The sequence below is a fragment of the Plutella xylostella genome, chromosome 12 (assembly GCF_932276165.1).
Source record: "Plutella xylostella chromosome 12, ilPluXylo3.1, whole genome shotgun sequence".
NCBI lineage: Eukaryota > Metazoa > Arthropoda > Insecta > Lepidoptera > Plutellidae > Plutella > Plutella xylostella.
The window spans coordinates 486,282-505,501 of record NC_063992.1 but is presented as its reverse complement, the minus strand read 5'-3'; the positions used below and the strand labels follow the sequence as shown (position 1 = coordinate 505,501).

At 41.6% G+C, this 19,220-nt stretch overlaps 7 protein-coding genes across 7 annotated transcripts; 3 read left to right on the top strand and 4 right to left on the bottom strand.

The window, feature by feature from the left end:
- Positions 1–112: 112 nt before the first annotated feature.
- Positions 113–3,828, bottom strand: LOC105393493 (chromatin assembly factor 1 subunit B). The gene is made up of 7 exons (XM_011565264.3): positions 3,635–3,828; positions 3,240–3,476; positions 2,710–2,918; positions 1,944–2,213; positions 1,476–1,682; positions 1,043–1,188; positions 113–873 (listed from the first exon to the last, which is right to left on the bottom strand). The coding sequence occupies exons 1-7, from the start codon at positions 3,761–3,763 to the stop codon at positions 260–262; spliced, it is 1,812 nt and encodes a 603-aa protein (XP_011563566.3). The 5' UTR covers positions 3,764–3,828; the 3' UTR covers positions 113–259.
- A 962-nt stretch (positions 3,829–4,790) lies between these two features.
- LOC105393494 (60S ribosomal protein L44) lies at positions 4,791–7,410 on the top strand. Its single transcript, NM_001309095.1, is given in 3 exon segments — positions 4,791–4,826; positions 4,969–5,142; positions 7,245–7,410. Coding segments are annotated over 3 exon segments (315 nt in total). The 5' UTR covers positions 4,791–4,823; the 3' UTR covers positions 7,383–7,410.
- A 314-nt stretch (positions 7,411–7,724) lies between these two features.
- On the bottom strand, positions 7,725–8,845 carry LOC105393495 (WASH complex subunit 3). The gene is made up of 3 exons (XM_011565266.3): positions 8,676–8,845; positions 8,424–8,588; positions 7,725–8,074 (listed from the first exon to the last, which is right to left on the bottom strand). Exons 1-3 carry the CDS (start codon positions 8,730–8,732, stop codon positions 7,784–7,786), a joined length of 513 nt encoding a protein of 170 aa, XP_011563568.3. The 5' UTR covers positions 8,733–8,845; the 3' UTR covers positions 7,725–7,783.
- Positions 8,846–9,005: 160 nt separating this feature from the next.
- On the top strand, positions 9,006–10,719 carry LOC105393496 (pre-mRNA-splicing factor SPF27). Its single transcript, XM_038119536.2, has 5 exons — positions 9,006–9,168; positions 9,287–9,450; positions 9,677–9,889; positions 10,085–10,238; positions 10,507–10,719. Exons 1-5 carry the CDS (start codon positions 9,094–9,096, stop codon positions 10,633–10,635), a joined length of 735 nt encoding a protein of 244 aa, XP_037975464.2. The 5' UTR covers positions 9,006–9,093; the 3' UTR covers positions 10,636–10,719.
- A 432-nt stretch (positions 10,720–11,151) lies between these two features.
- Positions 11,152–12,917, top strand: LOC105393498 (ubiquitin thioesterase otubain-like). The gene is made up of 5 exons (XM_011565270.3): positions 11,152–11,306; positions 11,400–11,699; positions 11,887–12,108; positions 12,278–12,388; positions 12,773–12,917. Exons 1-5 carry the CDS (start codon positions 11,199–11,201, stop codon positions 12,857–12,859), a joined length of 828 nt encoding a protein of 275 aa, XP_011563572.3. The 5' UTR covers positions 11,152–11,198; the 3' UTR covers positions 12,860–12,917.
- Positions 12,918–13,318: 401 nt separating this feature from the next.
- Positions 13,319–16,031, bottom strand: LOC105393499 (putative E3 ubiquitin-protein ligase UBR7). The gene is made up of 2 exons (XM_011565271.3): positions 15,736–16,031; positions 13,319–15,395 (listed from the first exon to the last, which is right to left on the bottom strand). The coding sequence occupies exons 1-2, from the start codon at positions 15,898–15,900 to the stop codon at positions 13,497–13,499; spliced, it is 2,064 nt and encodes a 687-aa protein (XP_011563573.3). The 5' UTR covers positions 15,901–16,031; the 3' UTR covers positions 13,319–13,496.
- A 228-nt stretch (positions 16,032–16,259) lies between these two features.
- LOC105393500 (radial spoke head protein 9 homolog) lies at positions 16,260–17,199 on the bottom strand. Its single transcript, XM_011565273.3, has one exon. The coding sequence runs from the start codon at positions 17,123–17,125 to the stop codon at positions 16,310–16,312; it is 816 nt and encodes a 271-aa protein (XP_011563575.3). The 5' UTR covers positions 17,126–17,199; the 3' UTR covers positions 16,260–16,309.
- Positions 17,200–19,220: the final 2,021 nt, after the last annotated feature.

Sequence of the window (19,220 nt, the reverse complement as noted above, 5' to 3'; positions counted from 1 at the left end):
CAAAGTTGCTATACTATATCCCATTTAACGACTTAGCTGAATAACGTTCAGTCAAGACGTTGGACGTTACAGTCGACCACTTGACGAGTTGTTCTTTAGTCATTCAACTGAGTAGTGTCATCCAATGAACGGGCTAGCGGTTCAATGAAACAGGAGATTAAACCAGATGCCTGCGACAGATACACCTTGTCAGATATGTGTATAAAATACTGTTACTATAAAATTACATTACATAGATTCCGCTAAATCCATTATTGTATCACAGTTTCCTCTTAGAATTCTTAGGACTCGACAGTGTGACGAAGCTGACGCGGCGCGGCGCCTTGGGGCTCGGGACCACCTTGTTAGCAGACTCGCTCACATCAGTCACTTTCGCTTGTTTGAAGAAGTTTCCACTGTCTTTACTGCCTTCCGCTTTAGAAGTTTTAGGAGATTCCGTCATTTTGCCCTCCGGTTTACTCGCTTCATCTTTCTTGCTTTCTGGGGATTTGTTCTCGGGCGTTTTGTCTGAAGATTGACTTTCGGATGATTTGTTTTGTTCTGTTTCTTCGTAAACAAGTTTGATATCTTCACTGTCTTCTATAACGATGGACTCTATGGTCTCCTTGGGCTTCACAAACTCGCTGCTGGAGTTGTCTGACCAGGAAGTCATGGCAACCTCCTCTAGAACATCTATTTTAACGGGTGTTTTTACCTTTTTCTCTATTTTAGCCTTCTTGGGTGACTTGCTGTCCGGCGCCTTGAATTTAATGAACGAGTCTATTTTGGGAGTGTTGTTGGATGCCGTGGGTTTGGTCTCTTTCGTTTTGATTGGCTCGGGTTTGGGCGTGGCGGTCGTCGCTTCCGGTTCATCAGTCTCCATCGGTTCAGGGGCTGAAATATCACAACATTTTATAAAAATAACATGACATACAGCAATGTGGGTGATTCAGTATACTTTGTTTTTCTTTCCTTTGTTTTTGATTGCAGACTTTTAGTTAGAAACTCTCCAAAAACAGTATGAAACAAAAGAAATAGATTGCTCTCAGTAGCATATTCTCACCGCTAGTAGCGTTGAGTGCCATCTCCTCCTCCTCAGTCAGTTCCTCGCCGAGCTCGTGGTCGCTGAAGCTGATGACGGAGCAGAACCCGTCCGTGCTGGACGCCACCAGCGTGCGCCCGTCGCGGGACCACGTCAGGTCCGTTAATCTGTGGGGGGAATGGTACTTTAGGTATATGTATGTGAGTTATTGGTGCCTCTTAGCGTGTCTTAGCTGGAGTAGCATTAATTTGTAACCGTAGTAGTTATGGTTTCGATTAGCCGTCAGTGTATCGGAACTTCCGATTCGGAAGCAAGTTACAGCTGGCGATTCACGAGGTCCAAGGGATGCGGATTGTACCGTGACTTAAAATCCGTCGAACCAAGTCCAAGTTTCTACACCATACGTTATTGACAATCGCGCACAGAAAGATATAAACTCAACATTTCCACTCACCTAGTATAATGAATATTACTAATCAGCGCGACGGGCGTCCGCTGCTGTGTGTCATACACCAGCACGGAGCCCTTCGTGGCCACCGCGAGCAGCATCCGCTTCTGCAGCGGGAAGGCGGGCGGCGGGCCGGCGGCTCGCAGGCGGTAAGCGCGCGGGCTCCAGCGGACTACTAGGGCTGCGGAGTCGCATGGTAGGATGCAGGCTGGCCTGCGGGGGCGAAGAGATTTAATTACTGAAGGGTAAAGGTTATGTGTAGGTAGGTTTGAAATGTAGTAATTGTTTCTTTGGCAGGTGACTTGATTGAGTGTTATGCCATGTTTAATCGTCGGTAAACAATCGGCGATGTGAATGATAGCGTGTTCTGTACTATCTTAAAAATCATATGATCTTGATTTCAAAATCGTGAACAACTTTACACTTCATGCAAGCATATGTGTTGGTAGCTTTACGGTAGAATGATCTACTCACACTTTCAAAGAGTATCTGGTATAAACATGCACCGCATTCATCGGCTTGGCGTCCAGCTTCCCCTGCTCGGGCTCCAGGCGGCCGGCGGGCACGGCCACGAGCAGCCCGTCGGGGCTCCACTGCAGGCGCCGGTAGAACGTCTGCAGCGTGTCGTCGTGGAACAGCCGCAGCGTAGTGTTGGCCAGTGGGTGGTCGGCGGGCAGAGGCAGGATGGCCTTGCTGCTGCGCGATGTCACCTTCTTGGTGGACACGTCGAATGTGCGGAATACTCTGGAATGTGGATGTAGGTTGGGGTTAAGTTTGAGAGATGAGTGTCAGACGTAGGGTGAAGTTGTCTTTTTCACAGAAGATAATCAATGTTAGATAAGTGCTCTGAACATAAGTGTTGAAAAGATAGATGGAATGGATAATTAATTAATTATGGCAACCTTTAGGCAGGATTGAAGGAGATGATAAACTTCTCTTCTCTCAGCCTATCGCACTACCAACCACTTTCTCGACATCACCAAAGGTTAACTGGTAGAGAATGCTACTAGCATTAAGTTTGCCTTTGTACAATGATTTTTATGTGCAATAAAGAATTTATAATAATAATGATAAGATTTGATTTAAGACAAATTAGCTAAGAAGCTAGTGTGTTGCACTAAATGAGCCTCCCTTATTTATTTATTTGTTCCCCCTCCCTTGTTGACATAACTGTACCATACATCCATCAACACCTGTTGCTTGCTTGTATCAATCATTATAAAATTAATTAAGAATTCACCTGTCCGAGCTAGTAGTAGCAATAAGCTGTCCCTTTGGGTCCCAGGAGACTCCCTGCACGAACCCCTTGTGGTCAGTGAGTATGGCGGTGTGGCGGCCGCGGGACACATCCCAGATCAACAGCTTGTTGTCTACAGAGCCGGACGCCAGGTGCAGCGAGTCTGAGCTCCAGCTGAGGTCAAGGACATCTTCCATGTGGCCTCGTAGAGTCTGGAATGTGTTGCAGATTGGTACATACAAGCCATAAACATGCAACTCTGAATTGGATGAAATACAAAACAGTTGATTAAGATGAAATAGCTAAAGAAACAAGACTTTTTATTTTACAACATGGTAGTACCCTAATGTTTCTCAGCATCATTTTTACCAAGCCTACACCCATACCAACTGCTGAGCAAAGACTCCCTCTTTAGCTATTCACATTGCTAATGCAATATTTTTTAAGCAGCTACTCTGCATCTTTGTAGGGCAAATTCCATCATATGGTACATGCTTGTTTCCCAATAGTAGCTTCCAAAGAACAAAGCTAACCTTCAATATAATCCACGACTCCTTGTACTGCTCATCTCCCTGCTCGAGGCTGGCCGGGGCGGGCTCCTTCTCGGCGTTCTGCTTCCAGATGAAGATGATGGCCTCATCGTCCCCCGAGGCGAGCAGGCGGCCGCTCGGCGCCCAGCGCACCACGTTCACCGCCTTCTGGTGCCGCGTGAGGTCCGCCGCCACCTCCACGTGCGCCGACCCCGACTCCGACTGGCTCAGGTACCAGATCTGTGTATGGAGGAAATAAGTTTTAGGATTAAGGTCATCTTTTACATTTTATTGTTTAGGGATCTGTTGACAGTCATCATTAGCCTCCTCCTGGGCTCCTGGTTGAGAATACAAGTTGAGAGTGATAATTAAAGTAGTTTTAAATGGATTTTACAAACCAAAACATGAGAATCCGTGCCACCTGTGGCCAGGCGTAGAGGATCATTTGGAGATGACACTGGTTGGAAATCAACGCTAAGAACGGGATCCCGGTTGTGCCAAGATATTTCGGGAATGGAGTACTTCATTGTTATTATCCTTATCAATTTAATTTGTAAACAAAATTATTGTTGAACAGACGAAACAGAACACAAAAATTACATCTGTCACTATTTTGGCGCGTAAAGTAAACTCGCCGATTTTTTTAAAGTGTGTTGCCTATTCTAAATAACTTAACAAAAGTGGTAGAAAGAAAATGTGTCACTTCACTCATCTCACTCATGTTCAGCTAATGATTGGCCATGCTTTTTAGGCAGCTGTTGCATTTCCATTATTGATAATCATAATAATATCAGCGGTTCCCAAAATATTTTTCTGATTACACCTACCGAGACGAGCAGAGAGGCGTGACAGTAGCCGCCTCGGGCTAGTGACCGGCCAAGGGCCAGGACATCGGACAGTCACTGGGGGAATTTCTGGGACCCTAGGATAGGTAACCTACATACAAATGGCTCCATAATGGAATATTTCTAACTCCTGGAAGAAACAGAACAGGCCGTCTAAAAAGAGAAATTGATGATTTTACTATGTGTGCCCTTCGTCAACAAATCCGGACATTTTATACATTTGTAAAAACGTTATCTAAATAAATATTTATTGGTTTCACTATTAGCCTTCATATTAACACCTTCTAGCTTGAATAATGAGCTTTTTTGTGGATGGTAAGTTGTTTTTAAATACAGAAATAGGGTAGGTAGTGAAAGGCAAAATTTCAAGTATCAAAGTCAGTTTTGTTTCGCTATAAAGGGTTGCTACATGAAAGATAGCTGCGCCCTCATTTAATTTCAGGACTTTATAGTTTCACTGTGTCTTGTGTAAAAGTGTAAACCATATAAGTAAGTAGTACATTGCTATTGTGCGATATTGTATGTGCTACTACTTAATTTCAGTATCTTCATATTTTTGTAAAGCCCTTGAAGGCCTTTCACGATTTTTAATCGTTGAAAATGAATGAAACTATTCATTTGAGTATATCAAGAAAAAACTAAACGCAACGCAGCTGTTTGTATTTTTTTAACATCGAAAGAAACCTGGCAACACCGATCTCTTTTTGACGTTTCGTTAAAATCGTGCGAAGCAAATACCAAAATGGTTCGTGTTTTTCCCAATTTTTATCCATTTAAATCTCAAATAGTGAAATGAAATGTGATTTAAATGAACCGGTGAATGTTCTAATGTGCGTTCCTGGACCCATTCCTGGATATATTTTACAGTGAACACTTGTTATTTTCAGGTAAACGTACCCAAACAGCGCAGGACTTACTGCAAAAAATGCAAAGTCCACAAGACCCACAAAGTGTCTCAGTACAAGAAGTCCAAGGAAAGGCACGCTGCCCAGGGTAGGAGACGTTATGACCGCAAACAACAAGGTTACGGTGGTCAGTCAAAGCCCATCTTCAAAAAGAAGGTAAACATTTATAACCTCAAATGTAATAAGTAATAGGTGTTCGTATTTCACTATCGCCTGCTTCTCGTTGTACCTCATAGTATCATTTATTATTTCGCTTTAATATCCAAGGAGTTTTTCAAGTGTGTAGAAATGTTTTGTGTTAGTTTCGCAATTTGCCGGTAAAATCAACAACTGTTAACGATACAGATATTTTTATATACACTCGCGAGCAACCAAATCGACTCAAGCCTTCACGGCGCACATATACATTGATTTTCCTAAAACGATAAATGGTAAATATAAAAGTGATATGTCATTCGAAAGCTGAAGAATTAGGCTTTCAATTAAGATCAATACCATAAAAAAAAACTAAGCGCAGATTTAATGACGCATTTTAATTGCCCGTCAGTGTTAATTACCTCATTAGGAATCCACGCCTTGCGCTACCTGATCCCGCTATAAAACCTTTCCACATCCGGTGTACCTTATCAGTCGCTTGTTGCAAGTTGACCGGTACACATCTCGTTGCATTGTATTCCTTGTTTTCGCAAACCCATGGATACCACACCAGAAGAAGCTGCTCAAGTTGTTGCCTTGCTGCAACAAGGGTTAAGTCAGCGAGCAGTCGCTGCCCAGCTCCACTTGAGCCAGTCTGCTGTATCCCGAGTATACAGACGGTTCCAAGAGACTGGTGCCTTCAATCGAAGACCAAGAACGGGCCGCCACCGCTGCACTTCAGAGAGAGACGACCGCTTCATTGTCTCAACCTCGCTGCGCAATCGACACCTTACGGGCGTTGATGTGCAGCAAGAACTGAGACGTGTACGACAAGTGGCTGTCAGCGAGTGGACAGTGAGAAGACGCTTGAAGGAAGCCAACTTGACACCAAAAAGACCTGCATCAGGCCCCAAATTGACTGCAGGCCACCGACAAGCGCGTCTTCAGTTTGCTCGAGAGCATCTCGATTGGAGCATTGCGCAATGGCGGTCGGTCCTGTTTACTGATGAGTGCAGAGTGTGTCTGCATGGCAGTGACAGGAGAGGCCGGGTCTACCGGCGTCCGGGGGAACGATTTGCCCAATGTTGTTTCGCTGAAACAGTAGCATATGGCGGCGGTTCCTGCATGATGTGGGCTGGTATTTCTCTAGAGGGAAAAACCGCACTTGTTTTCGTGCCTGGAGGCGGCCGAGGAGGCGGGTTAACAGCTGATCGGTACATCACCGACATTCTACTCGGTCATGTTGTGCCCTATGCAGAATTTGTCGGTGAAGACTTCGTGCTAATGCACGACAATGCCCGCTGCCACACGGCACGAGTCAGTCGGCAGTTTCTGAGAGAGAAGGAATTGCGCACGATGGACTGGCCTGCGCTCAGTCCTGACCTGAATCCCATCGAACACTTATGGGACGAGCTCAAAAGAAGAGTTCGGGCCAGGAATCCAGTCCCTGCAAGCGTGGACGAGCTGAAGACAGCTTTATTAGAGGAGTGGGACGGCATTCCTCAGGAAACTGTCAAAAAGTTGATAAGGTCTATGAGAAACAGGCTGCAGGCTGTAATTAGGGCAAGAGGGGGCAATACAAAGTATTGATTTAAATAAATAAATTTTTATCTTAACATTTTTTGTTTAATTTGTATAATACGATACCCATACCCTTTTTTCCTAAATTCCCGTTTTTCCTACAATTGCGTTCAGACATCATTTATTTCAAAAATGATGAATGGATTTCAATAATAATGATATCAAATTAAAGCTGACATCTTAAGCTTTTAAATGACATATCATTTTTATTATTTCTATTCATAATTTTACTTGTATTAATGTATGTTTGCGCCGTCAAGGCTTGAGTCGATTTGGTTGCTCGCGAGTGTAGTTAAGAGACTATTACACATGATTTAATAGTGACCTTTAACAGACATCAGCTGTTGTTAAAGGACAGAATAGTTACCTATCTGTGCACCTAATTTTATAGTGTCTCATCATAATTCTGGTTATTTGCCGAATATTGATAATCAGCAAGAATCTTTATAGTATAGAGTATAGATAGCTAGTTTGCTAACTTACCCTAATCTTTGCACGTTAAATGTATCTAAGTTTTAACACGATTAAATTATCTGTTTTAGGCTAAGACCACCAAGAAAATTGTACTCCGTCTTGAGTGTGCCGACTGCAAGGTGAGGTCACAGGTTGCGCTGAAGCGTTGCAAGCACTTCGAGCTGGGAGGAGACAAGAAGAGGAAGGGACAGATGATCCAGTTCTAGGCTGACCACTAATAAATAAGATAAAACTCTACTTTCTGACTATTACTTACGTCCCTAACCCTATGAATTTATGTATGATCCGGATAGTAATTCTTTCAAACTAAACTTTATAGATAACACAATGACATAGGTAATGCTATTAGGATTATAAAATTTGGCTAGGTAGGTACTTAACTATGTTTCTATTTTTTACAAATACTCAATCGCCCACCTATGCATGACATTGTGATCCTTTCCACAGTTGAAAACCTAGGTTTTCATAGGTACCTAGATTTTTTTGGAATTCATAATGAAAGCAAAATAGATTTTTTTTCATAAATATATTTTTATTGCTTAAAAATTACAGAAAAATATACAGTATCTGTATTAGGATCATATACATTTCATTCAACAGACACAACTCATTTCTTGACTATTTTCTCAAACACGCTTGGATCTAGTCCCTCAAGAGATACTTTCAACTTAACAGCTTCCAGAGGCACTCCTACTTGCACCATCTTCACAAATCTGTCATATTCAGGGTGACTTGGAGCTGGAGCTGGGGTCTCAGCTTCTGCTGGGGGTTCCTCCATCGGGGTGCTGGCTTGTGGAGGTTCCGGGTGCTCACTATCATGAGGTTTTGATGAATCTTTTTCAGAGTTATCTTCTGTTTTAGGTGTTTGTGTATTTGCAACTTCTGGTATTGATGCTAGCTGCAAGGTAATATTTTAGTGTAGAGTATAGTAATGTTCTAGTTTCTAGCTTGGCACTAAAACTACTTAGTACACTCATTGATTGCATATTGCAAATATTAATATATTACTGAGGGACTATTAGCTATCTACCAACTTCATTAGATACCTACTGTTGCAAATGGTGCAATAATGTAAGCCTTTTATGCTATCAATGAAATTTAATAAGTTCTATAAAGTTTCAAAAATAGAAATTTTAAGTTTCAACAATTTAACACCAGATTAACACCAAAAGTTGCAATTAAAATTTTACATAAGTATACTATTTGATGGTTTCGCACAACTATTACCTAAATACTGATGAACTCACCCTCGTCTCTAATATAACCAAAGCCGCTTCGGCTTTCTCCAACTTCCTTTCAAACTGCATGAGTTGTTGCTCACATTGTTTCATGAAGTTATTTAGAAATTGAATCGTAGATAAAACAAAGTGGTTTACAAATGCTAAAGTGCGCTTCTGCTGTAAGGCTGCTACCTGTAATAGAAAAGCAAGGGTATGAGATTTCCTCTTTTTTTACCAGATATTTTAAAATAAAATCGGACTAAAACTAAAATACTGAACCTTTGATAGATCCAAATTAGTAGGATCTTGATCAGACATCGTTTCCTGCATAGTCATTGTTTTGTGTCGTAAAATGCTTTCATACTGATTAAGTAAAGATTACGTATAACAAGAAAATCACGAATTATAATAATAAAAAGTTTTAGAAATAAGCGAAATTTCTTCTGAACTTCTATCAACAATCAACTAACAGAGGAAAATGAAAAAAAACACAGTGCCACAGAGTAGGCAAGGCACAGGCAGTGACACTGACGGGCGTATTCTGTGAATGTGAGGCATATTTTCATTCTCGTTTATTCTGTGGAACGTAGATTTGATATGTCAATGTCAAATAGCCTATGTAGTCTGTGATTCTATGTTGATTTGATTTGTTTTCATACAATCTTTCCTGAATTTCAAGTGTTGAATTCGTGTAAAAATGGCTGGAGAAGTGGTTGTTGACGCTTTGCCTTACATAGATCAAGGATATGACGATCCTGGAGTCCGGGAGGCGGTAAGTTATAACTTAACCTCAAAGCCAAGTTAACTGTATTTTTTTAGGCTTTTTCCCCATTAACTCGGTATTTACTAAACACAAATGATGCATTATTCACTATACTTGCCTATTTCAGGCCCTGGCTATGGTGGAGGAGGAATGCCGTCGGTACAGGCCCACAAAGAACTATCTAGAAAACGCTGGTCCGGAGCCGAGCTCTGCGTTCGAGACGCCGGCGCTGCAGCGCGAGATGGAGCGCGTGCAGCAGCGCCTGCCCATGGAGCCGCTCTCCATGAAGAGGTATCAACATTAACTACGAAAATCTGCACTTAGAATGCTTAATTTCATAATTATTTGCTGGTTTACAATGTGACTAAGAATGAAACCGTTTTTGCCTGGTCTTGTTCATTATAAGACCCTTATCCATTATTTACGGGTCAACCTGTATTGATTGAATACACCTATAATAATTCTTAAAACCTCTTTCTACTCAAACTAAAAAGTTTCCAAACCTATAACATTTCAGATACGAGCTGCCCCCACCGCCGGCGGGGCGGCTGGGCGAGCCCGGCGCGTGGGGCGAGGCGGTGGACAACTCGCACGCGCAGCTGTCGCACCAGGCGGCGCGCGTGCTCAACCTCGAGCTGCAGCTGCAGTACGGCGCCGAGGCGTGGCGCTCCTACCTGCACACGCTGCAGGCGTTAGTTAACAAGGCGCAGAACCAACATTCTGAGCTCAGGTTTGTGTTTGATTGGGTGTTCTTGATTGTGAGCTGAAGGTTTCCTTGCCAATCTATGTTAAATTACTTTACTGATTGAGTTAGAGGGGAGTAGTCATATCAGTTGAGTTTTAAAATTCACTGAAATATTCTTTGTGTTGATAAACTTTTAAATACATATAATTTTAATCATTTAACTATCATACCGCCCTACAGGAAGCAGATAGCGGCAGTGAACTGGGAGCGCAAGTGCTCGCAGACGGCGAGCGGCGCGCGGCTGCGGGCGCTGCGCCGGCGCTGGGCGCAGCTCGTGTCCGACAACTACCGGCTCGAGCGCGCGCTCATACAGCTCGAGACGCAGCTGCAGAAGGTAACCACATAGAGGAATACATGGCGGCGTCTGGAGTGAGCTTTGGGTGGCTTAACAGTGCTTGCCAGGATAGATATATGTATAGATTTCAGAATGCGGAATAACGTAGATACAAGATAAACAAGACAATAGCAGGCCTACCAACGTGGTCATCTATACGCATCTATCCGACAGCAACCATAATTGATGACTTGATGAGGAATGATGATAAAGAATATTTTGATATCCAGTTTTTACATTTTATCAAACTTTTCTCTTTTTATTGCAGGCCCGAGGAGAGGCGACAGACGATAACCTGCCCGCCAACCTCGAGATCGCGAAGCTGCTGCCCGACAAACTCAACTCAGAGACTGAGAAGGAGGTGCAGAAGAAAATTGAAGACATGTTTGCTGACTAACTTACGTAAAAATAATGATACTTGCAGTTGTATGAATGTATGGCGTGCGTGTGTTTTATGATTAGGATAAGGTGTAAATAAAAATAAATGATTAATAATAATGAATAAACATTACGGAATTTTTATTTCACTCTACTTCAGGAACGTTTCTATGGCCCTGTTGTTTACAATATTCATTCTGAGCTATAATCAGGATCACCAGAAATCATGGGTCGGTCCAGGTAAATAAAAGTCATCCGATCGGACTGAGCAAGCAGTTAGAAGCAGAAACTGATGGGCGTGGTGGGACTGATTTTGTCATAATATCAACGACGGTCCTAGTTTTTGCCTTAAATGTTTCTGTAAGATGGATTGTATTGTGAGAGAAGTAATCTGGACAACCAACATTGGACTGGATGAACACTGAACAATGATATCAAATCAGAAGAATTTGCAAATCAATCATTATTATTCTGAAGTCATAAAATAACTGCGACTGAACGGACCCTTATCATTCGAATGTCATTTGTTTTGTTTGACTTTTCGTCATCTGTCTGTCAAAAATTGTCAATTTATATTTAAAAATGGCGGAGGATGCATCAAGCAGTAGCGGTTGCACCGGCAATTTAGCTGATAATTCAATAAATCAAGATGAGTTGATTATGAAACAGCAGCGAGAGATAGAAAAAGAGGTGTGCTTTTTATTCATAATATTTTTTTTGTTCAGTCATCCTTATTTTCACTGTATGGCATTGTGTACGAAATCGTGACTGTTTGTTTTGCAGATTTCAGAGTCAATACCGCTAGTCGGAGAGCTGGAGGACATTACTTCTTTAGAAAAGGAATATTTCGAAGACCCAGTCTACCTCTTAAAAGTCAAAGATCTCACTTCGAAGTACAAACATATCCGCAGGACGCGGCCCGATGGCAACTGTTTCTTCCGAGCATTCTCCTACGCTTACCTCGAGAACTTACTCACGGACAAGACAGAGTATGAAAAGTTCTATGAAATTGCCAAGAACTCCAAGGACATCCTTGTAGCATTGGGCTTCTCCCAGTTTACAGTGGAAGACTTCTATGAGACTGTAAGTGTGGTATTTATTTGAGGTTACAGATGGACCCTTTGTCTCTTTGTTTGTATACCTTTGTTATCATTTACTGTTTACTTTTTGTGAGTCAATTTCACCTTTATTCTAAAACCTTTTTTAGAACTAGAACTCCATCTTTTCAGGTGCACACCATAGAGTAATTTTATTTTGTTTTTTTTTTAAGTTTATGGAGGTGGTGCAGCGGGTCGGCGAACAGGCGGCGGGCGCGGAGGGGGCGCTCCCCGCCGCCCGCGCCGAGCTGCATGACCGCTTCAACAAGCAGGGCTACTCCGACTACATCGTGGTGTACCTGCGGCTGGTCACGTCCGGGCAGCTGCAGACGCAGCACGACTTCTACCAAAACTTCATTGAGGGCCCTCGCACTGTGACTGAGTTCTGTCGGCAGGTAGGATAGTCAAGTTAAATATTGCTTTTTTCTGTCTGTGTATTAAAATGTTGTTATAATCATTGACTGGTATCATAAACTCTTGGAGACATGGAACAAGATTTATTGGATCAGCCATAAGACATTATATTAAGATAAACCACATAACATAGAAATATTTGGCTTTCAGGAGGTAGAGCCAATGTACAAGGAGTCGGACCACATCCACATCATAGCTCTGAGCAACGCACTGAATGTGGGAGTGAGGGTCAAGTACATGGACCGCGGGGAGGGCAGCCAGGTAAAGATAGCTTCTTTTTAAATAATCCTTCATGTTACAACATTCAAGTTCTAAAGATTCCTGTTAAAGTTCTATTTACTATTCTCTTTTAGAGTAAAGTTGTTTAAATCTTCCATGTAGTACACTCCCATAGCAATCCTTTTAAAGAAATGAATGTTTCAAAGACCTGATAAAATTCCACACTGTGTAGGTAAAATTCATAACTGCTCAACTGCAGCTGTAATACGAAAATAGCAATAGTCAGAATTCAAGCTAAAAGTTGTGTTGCACCCTTTTTATTTTAACTGATTTTTAAGTGATAACGATAACACTATGCTGGTCTTTACAGATAACAGTAGGCTGCCATTGTCAGTATTCTGATCATTGTGTTTTTGATTTCCTCAGGTGATAGCGCACGACTTCCCGGAGGGCGCCAAGCCGCTGGTGCACCTGCTGTACCGGCCCGGCCACTACGACATCCTCTACGGGTGATAGGCCGCCGCCTCCAGCTTGTTCGTCTTGATTATAACATTAATTATACTTGTACCTATTTGCGACTTTTATTTTCACCTTTTCGTACGAGATTAGCTATCTAGACTAAGGCAATGCTAACTTGGCAAGGTTTAAGGGCGCCTTCAAATTAGTCGCTAAGTGTCGCGCGGAAGCAGCGCTGCAGTCTAAATTCCATATAAATTATTAACTAGATTTAGATTTTGACAGCAGCGCGGCTGCAGCGCTGCTTCCGCGCGACAATTAGCGACTAATTTGAAGGCGCCCTAAGATAGTTTTCTTTAACTGGTCGAAAATTAAGATATCCTAATAAAAAAAATAAGTGAAATTATAAAGGACTGCTCTAATGCTGGCCCTTTGTTTCTTTTGCACAGTGAGGTTTTGTGGGACAGAAAGAATTTCAGCCAGGATCATAAAAATTAAAATCATTAATTATTATTATAAAATTAAAATCAATGTATTTAGGTACTACTTCAAATTATCACTTAACATTACAATTAATAATCACCGCTAGTAGTTACCGTACGCTAGATAGGTACATCATGGTTACACATAAAAAGACATACAAGGTTACGCATAGGGAATGCAGTCATTAAAAAATTCAAACGTCTAAAATTGTTTATCGGCAGAAGTAAACCCCATCATCCTCTCTCTTGGGCTTGATGCCCGCGAAGAATGCCTTGATATCCTCCTCCTTCACCACCTCCTTGCGGTCCTTGAAGCTCTTCAGGAAATCCAGCAGTTTGTCCCGCATGTTGTTGTACTCCGTCAAAGCATTTATCTGCTGAATCCTGTCCAATGAAGACAGAGCTTCTAAGCCTTTCTCGTACTGTGTGGCTTTCCCATTTGTTTTTTCCTTACCCAAAGCTTCGTAAGCACTAACTGTATCTTCTGGATCTATTAAATACAGCACAGACAGGTCTTTGTACATGGTGAGACATTCACTGCAAGCGCAGAGTTTCTGGCGGAAGGCTGATGGCCAGAATGTTGCACCTTTAAATATTCTCTTCACACCCTTGGGCCGAACACATGCCTTATTGTCGTCTAGTTTTGGCTTTTTAATTTCAGATTCCTCCTGTATTTCTTCAGTTGATAGTTTTCGTTTGTTCTCCTTATTTTCATTGACACAATTTTCTAGAGTTACTGACATGTCGGAAATATCTTCTGAAGCACCATTAGTATTCTCAGCAGCCATTTCTACATCAGCTGTGGTTTTGTCTGTAATACTCACATCAACTTCAGCTTCTTTCTTGTCAGCATCTTCAGTACTGCTGGGGGCCTCATCAATTTTGACTTCATTGTTTACATCAGATACCTCAGTCTTTTTATCACTTTCTACACCAGTAGAGCTTTCAACTTTTTCAGTAACAGTCTCAGTGTTGGTTTCCACCTTTTGCTCTTCTGTGTTTTCTACTGGTTTTACTTCAGTATTTATGGACTCAGGTGTTTCATCACCTTCTGCAAGAAGTTTATCAATAGCATCAATCTCTTTATTATCCTCCGATGGATCAGCATCACCACCAGGCCCTTTTTCAGAATTTGCTTCATCAGTGTTTGCAGCTGTTGATATCTCATTGATTTTAGACTCATCTGAAACACTTTTTTCATGAATATTCTCCTTCTGATTATCAATCTCATCAGGCTTTTGAGGTTCTGTATCTAACAGTGTTTTAGATTCTGAACTAGCAGACTCAATACTATCAGAAGCTAAAGATGGGACATCTTTATTTTCAGATACTATTTTATCTTGTTCTGGTAATGACTTCTCTGTTTCTGATTTAGATTCTACAGATTCTTCATCTGTTTTGTCTTTTTCTGGTGCCAATTCATTATTTTGTTCAGATCCAGTCTCTTCTTTTTCAGTTCTTTCACATTCTGTATCAGGGGTAACATCTTCCTTTGCTACAGGCTGTTCATCTGGTTTGGCTTCAGAATTTACATCTCCTACAATACTGTCATTGTTTCCTTCATCTTGAGTGGAATCACCATTCAGAAAACTGGAATCTTTTATAATACTATCATTGGTTACATCAACATCTTCATTTTCCAAGATATTAACAGAAAAACCAGTATAGTCATGAAGGAAATCATTCTTTTCCATACAGAGTTTGCAGATCATTTCAGAAAATTGATCACTACCAGGTACAGTTGCCTCTAAGTGGGAAGAGTGAAGCCAGTCTTCACACATGATGCACTGGATCATCTCATCCTCCACGGGGTTGTCAGGGTCAGGGTAGGGCCGGTGGCAGGTGCAGTAAAGGCCACTGAAGTTTTGGTTGTAGTTATTGTCATTGTTGAGTTGGGTCTTGCTGGGGGTGTACTGGCAGGGGTGTGAGTTGAAGTGGGGGTTGCCGCAGTCGCAGCGGAAGTTCCTCTTGGTGTAGAGCTCCACCAGCTCGTGGCCCTCGTGGCAGTTGAGGCTGCAGGCGAGGCACACGCCTGCTCTCTTCGCCGGGTCGGCCTTGGCCTCGCTGCAGCAAGTCAAGCAAGCATAAATAGCCTGCCTCTTGATGTAGCCCTGAAAACATTGAATAAGTATTGAATTTCGGTGAATAATTAGAGATATGTGTTGAGAAATCGGACAGTGAACTTACAAGTACAAGAATTATACTTAAGGCAAAATTTTAAGGCAATATTGGTCTCCCTAGCTGGTATGTATACGTACAGGGAGCTACAATAGGTTTATGACTAGATATCACTACATTAAATAGATGGAATAGTACAGAATTCATTAGTAGAGATGTAAAATTATCAGCTGTAGAACGTACGAATTGGATTTCTTTGTCAGCCATGTTTGTATGGTTACATGGGTTACGCGCTCTAAATTTAATAATTTATTAGATCTCTATGTTTATTACCTTCGAGTAAGTGCACTCTTTATCATCGGAGGCCCCGAGGACGGCGTTGGCATCGTCTTCGAAGTCCTGTTGTTCCTGGAGAACGTCCATCATTGTTACGACTTTCTCGCCGTCGCACTCCGGCATCTCAGCGTCCTCGGGGGTCGACACACCGTTGGTATCCATAATGAACAGCTTTCTAATTATATACTCCGAAAACAATAATGTCACACGTTAAAACAAAGAGATAATTTAGAAAAGCCGGTTACAAAAGGGCGCCGCGACAAGTTGCGAACGGAACGAAATAAAATTCAATTTTCAAAGCAGGAAAAAAAAGTTATTAGTTGCCAGTCTATTCTATGGTTGCCAGTATTTTTCCCCAAAATTTTACCAGTTTAGATCAGGGTACACCCTGGCAAATAAGTTTAGGGTACAAAAAGGACACTATAGAATGGCTTCTAAGGAAATAAAGTTTCTTTCAATACAGTATTTTTCATTGCTTGAATACCTGTATTTAATTGACTAAGATATTTAAAGATTTTATAAGCAAATAAAATAATGTGTAGAGAGAAAAGGACATTAAAATAAATTGATTTTATAGAAGAAATGGAACGTCCCAATTTTTACGACCATTCCCGATGTACAAAAACCCCGCATCAGGTGTTTTCAGCTTGTGAAAGTACATCATGCCTGGCCAGTAGAGACTTTTCAAGTAGACCACAGTTCCGCTCTGTTCCAGGCTGAGATTCCAGCATCCGCTCGGGATGTCCCGGTCTATGGAGTCGAGGAAGTCCATGCTGTAGTTGTAGTCTGGTCTGGTGAGGAGGTTCGTGTTCCATCGCTGCTGGGCCGGCCTGACGTGGAGGTAGGACTGCAACTGTTTGCCTTCCGAGGCGTCGAGGCCGTAGAAGTGCGGGTTGATGACGGCGGTGCAGTCGGGGCGGCGCAGGAGCTGCCCGCGCGCGCACACCTCCGCCTCCTCGCTGATGTTGCTCACGGTGGCCGCCAGCCGGCTCTCCTCCAGCATCTCCTTGCATTTATCAGGGTCATCATCTTCTAATTCTTCATCATCGATTTTCAGCTTCAGCGTGGGATCGCCGCGGAACGGGAACGATGTAATTAAAGATAGATGCTTGTACTTCTTCTTCGCTTTCGGTAGGAGGGTCCAATAGTGGAAGTCCTTTGTGTAGAAGTACTTGCGGTCTTCGATGGCGTCGTGTGTGATGCCGACGGCGAGGTGGTAGTCGCCGTCGACGGCGTGGATCTGCCCCCAGTACTGCACGTGCGTGAAGTGGCTCTCGGCCTGCAGCAGCGTCAGCGACTGCTGCAGCCGGGTCACCAGCTCGCTCGACAGCATGGCGCCGTTCACGTTCGCGTACTTCTTGTAGTCCCACAGTCTGTGGACGTTCATGGTAGATTTAACATAAAAAAGGGACAAATCGCAACAAATCAATAGCGTTTAGTTGGCTTTGAATGGGGCCATGTATTAATCATAATAAGTGAGTTGTCGTTGTCAATGTTGTCAAACATTCACACCTCGATGCCTTGTTCTAAGGGACCAAGGACCATTAATTATTATTTGGAGAGAAGACATTTTTCCTTATTTTTTATTAGGGTTCCGTAGCCAAAATGGCAAAAACGGAACCCTTATAGTTTCGTCATGTCCGTCTGTCCGTCTGTCCGTCTGTCCGTCTGTCACAGCCGATTTACTCGGAAACTATAAGTACTACAGTGATGAAATTTGATGGGAATATGTGTTGTATGAACCGCTACAAAAATATGACACTAAATAGTAAAAAAAAGAATTGGGGGTGGGGCCCCCCATACATGTCACTGAGGGATGAAATTTTTTTTTTCGATGTACATACCCGTGTGGGGTATCAATGGAAAGGTCTTTTAAAATGATATAAAGTTTTCTAAAAAACATTTTTCTTAAAGTGAACGGTTTTTGAGATATCAGCTCTCAAAGTCGTAAAAAGTATGTCCCCCCCCCCTCTATTTTTATAACTACGGGGTATAAAATTCTAAAAAAAATAGAGGTGATGCATGCTAATTAACTCTTTCAACGATTTTTGGTTTGATCAAAGTATCTCTTATAGTTTTTGAGATAGGTTGATTTAACTGTAATTGCTGCTACGGAACCCTTTGTGCGCGAGCCCGACTCGCACTTGGCCGGTTTTTTCATATATGGGCCTAGATAATGTTCTATTCTACTTCATCGTTAGGCATTTTAACTACAGTGTCACAAACTTATCTGTTCCGGTGAGAGCGAACTAAATTGATCTATATCTGATTACTTACTAATGAATTACATATTGATAAAGATTAGATGGGTTCCATAAAACAACAACAGCGAATTACCACTACGGGCAAACATAAAAAGTTATAGAATGAAGAAATATTAGACATTTACGTGAGCTCTCACCGGAACAGATAAGTTTGTGGCACTGTTCACAGTTCGCATCCTTCTTAATTTAATAATCAATGTTATCATATCATTATAAATTTTATTTATACCTATAATATAGAGATAAATAAATAAATAATAATAAATCTATCTACTTATGACATAATTTATAGCGAAATGCAGCGAAATCCCAGTTGGCTACCAAGGAGGTTTCTTATGTCAATTATTTTTAAAACATGAAATAAATATTTTGCTACCGGCCCTCTGGCGCTCGTAACTTGTAACATGATGCGGCAAGGCAATATGAGTTCCGACTTCGTTCCAACTTCTTATTAGAATTTACACGAAGAAGATTTTCGTTAACTATAATACGTATCCTTACGAGATTTAAATTTATTTGAATGGTAGTTAATCGTATAAAAGATTTTTGGTCTCTTTTTCGTTACGCGCATAAAAATTTCTTTAACGGACACGTCCATTCGCTAGAGTACTTTATACAGCAGCTGTTTTTATGTAAATAGTATTTTATTTTGTTCCTCTGCTATACAACTTGTTTATTCAGGGTATTTTAGACCGTTTTTTTGTTTTGCTACTGAGCAATAGATGGCGCTAGTAGTCAGAAAAGTCATGAAATATAACTATTTTTTCTCAATCATTTTATAATACGATATGAATTTATTTTCTGAGACTATAATATCTAATATTATATCCCACTAATATTATAACGGCGAAACTTTGTGTGTGTGTGTTTGTTTGTTATTTTCTTCACGGCAAAACAGCTGAACCGATTTTAATGAAATTTGGTATTGAATTAGCTGACACCATGGATTAACAAATAGGCTACGCGGAATTCCGGAGAAGCGAAGCTTGCGGGAATACCTCGTTACATAATATAAGTTGCTTTGGCTTACAATACAAAATAATTACCATACTCACCACAGAATAATAACTCTATGCCAAGACCCCTTTTCATACCACCTTGTAAACGAAGGTAGGTTTTATGTGTTTGTTTAGTTACTTAGGTATCATTTTATAAATGAAATGATCTAAATAAAAATGTGTCAACTGCCCATACCCCGCGCCCCGTGCCCCGTTGCAG

Coding starts and splice junctions, on each gene's coding strand:
- LOC105393493 (XM_011565264.3), bottom strand. CDS start 3,763: ATGAAGTACTCCATTCCCGAAATATCTTGGCACAACCGGGATCCCGTT. Junction 3,477..3,634: donor GCACGGATTCTCATGTTTTG/GTTTGTAAAATC, acceptor CTCCATACACAG/ATCTGGTACCTGAGCCAGTC. Junction 1,683..1,943: donor ACCAGATACTCTTTGAAAGT/GTGAGTAGATCA, acceptor TCGCCCCCGCAG/GCCAGCCTGCATCCTACCAT.
- LOC105393495 (XM_011565266.3), bottom strand. CDS start 8,732: ATGACTATGCAGGAAACGATGTCTGATCAAGATCCTACTAATTTGGAT. Junction 8,589..8,675: donor CTAATTTGGATCTATCAAAG/GTTCAGTATTTT, acceptor TTTCTATTACAG/GTAGCAGCCTTACAGCAGAA. Junction 8,075..8,423: donor TGGTTATATTAGAGACGAGG/GTGAGTTCATCA, acceptor ATTACCTTGCAG/CTAGCATCAATACCAGAAGT.
- LOC105393496 (XM_038119536.2), top strand. CDS start 9,094: ATGGCTGGAGAAGTGGTTGTTGACGCTTTGCCTTACATAGATCAAGGA. Junction 9,451..9,676: donor GAGCCGCTCTCCATGAAGAG/GTATCAACATTA, acceptor ATAACATTTCAG/ATACGAGCTGCCCCCACCGC. Junction 9,890..10,084: donor AACCAACATTCTGAGCTCAG/GTTTGTGTTTGA, acceptor ACCGCCCTACAG/GAAGCAGATAGCGGCAGTGA.
- LOC105393498 (XM_011565270.3), top strand. CDS start 11,199: ATGGCGGAGGATGCATCAAGCAGTAGCGGTTGCACCGGCAATTTAGCT. Junction 11,700..11,886: donor TGGAAGACTTCTATGAGACT/GTAAGTGTGGTA, acceptor TTTTTTTTTAAG/TTTATGGAGGTGGTGCAGCG. Junction 12,109..12,277: donor TGACTGAGTTCTGTCGGCAG/GTAGGATAGTCA, acceptor TTTGGCTTTCAG/GAGGTAGAGCCAATGTACAA.
- LOC105393499 (XM_011565271.3), bottom strand. CDS start 15,900: ATGGATACCAACGGTGTGTCGACCCCCGAGGACGCTGAGATGCCGGAG. Junction 15,396..15,735: donor AAGAGTGCACTTACTCGAAG/GTAATAAACATA, acceptor CAATGTTTTCAG/GGCTACATCAAGAGGCAGGC.
- LOC105393500 (XM_011565273.3), bottom strand. CDS start 17,125: ATGAACGTCCACAGACTGTGGGACTACAAGAAGTACGCGAACGTGAAC.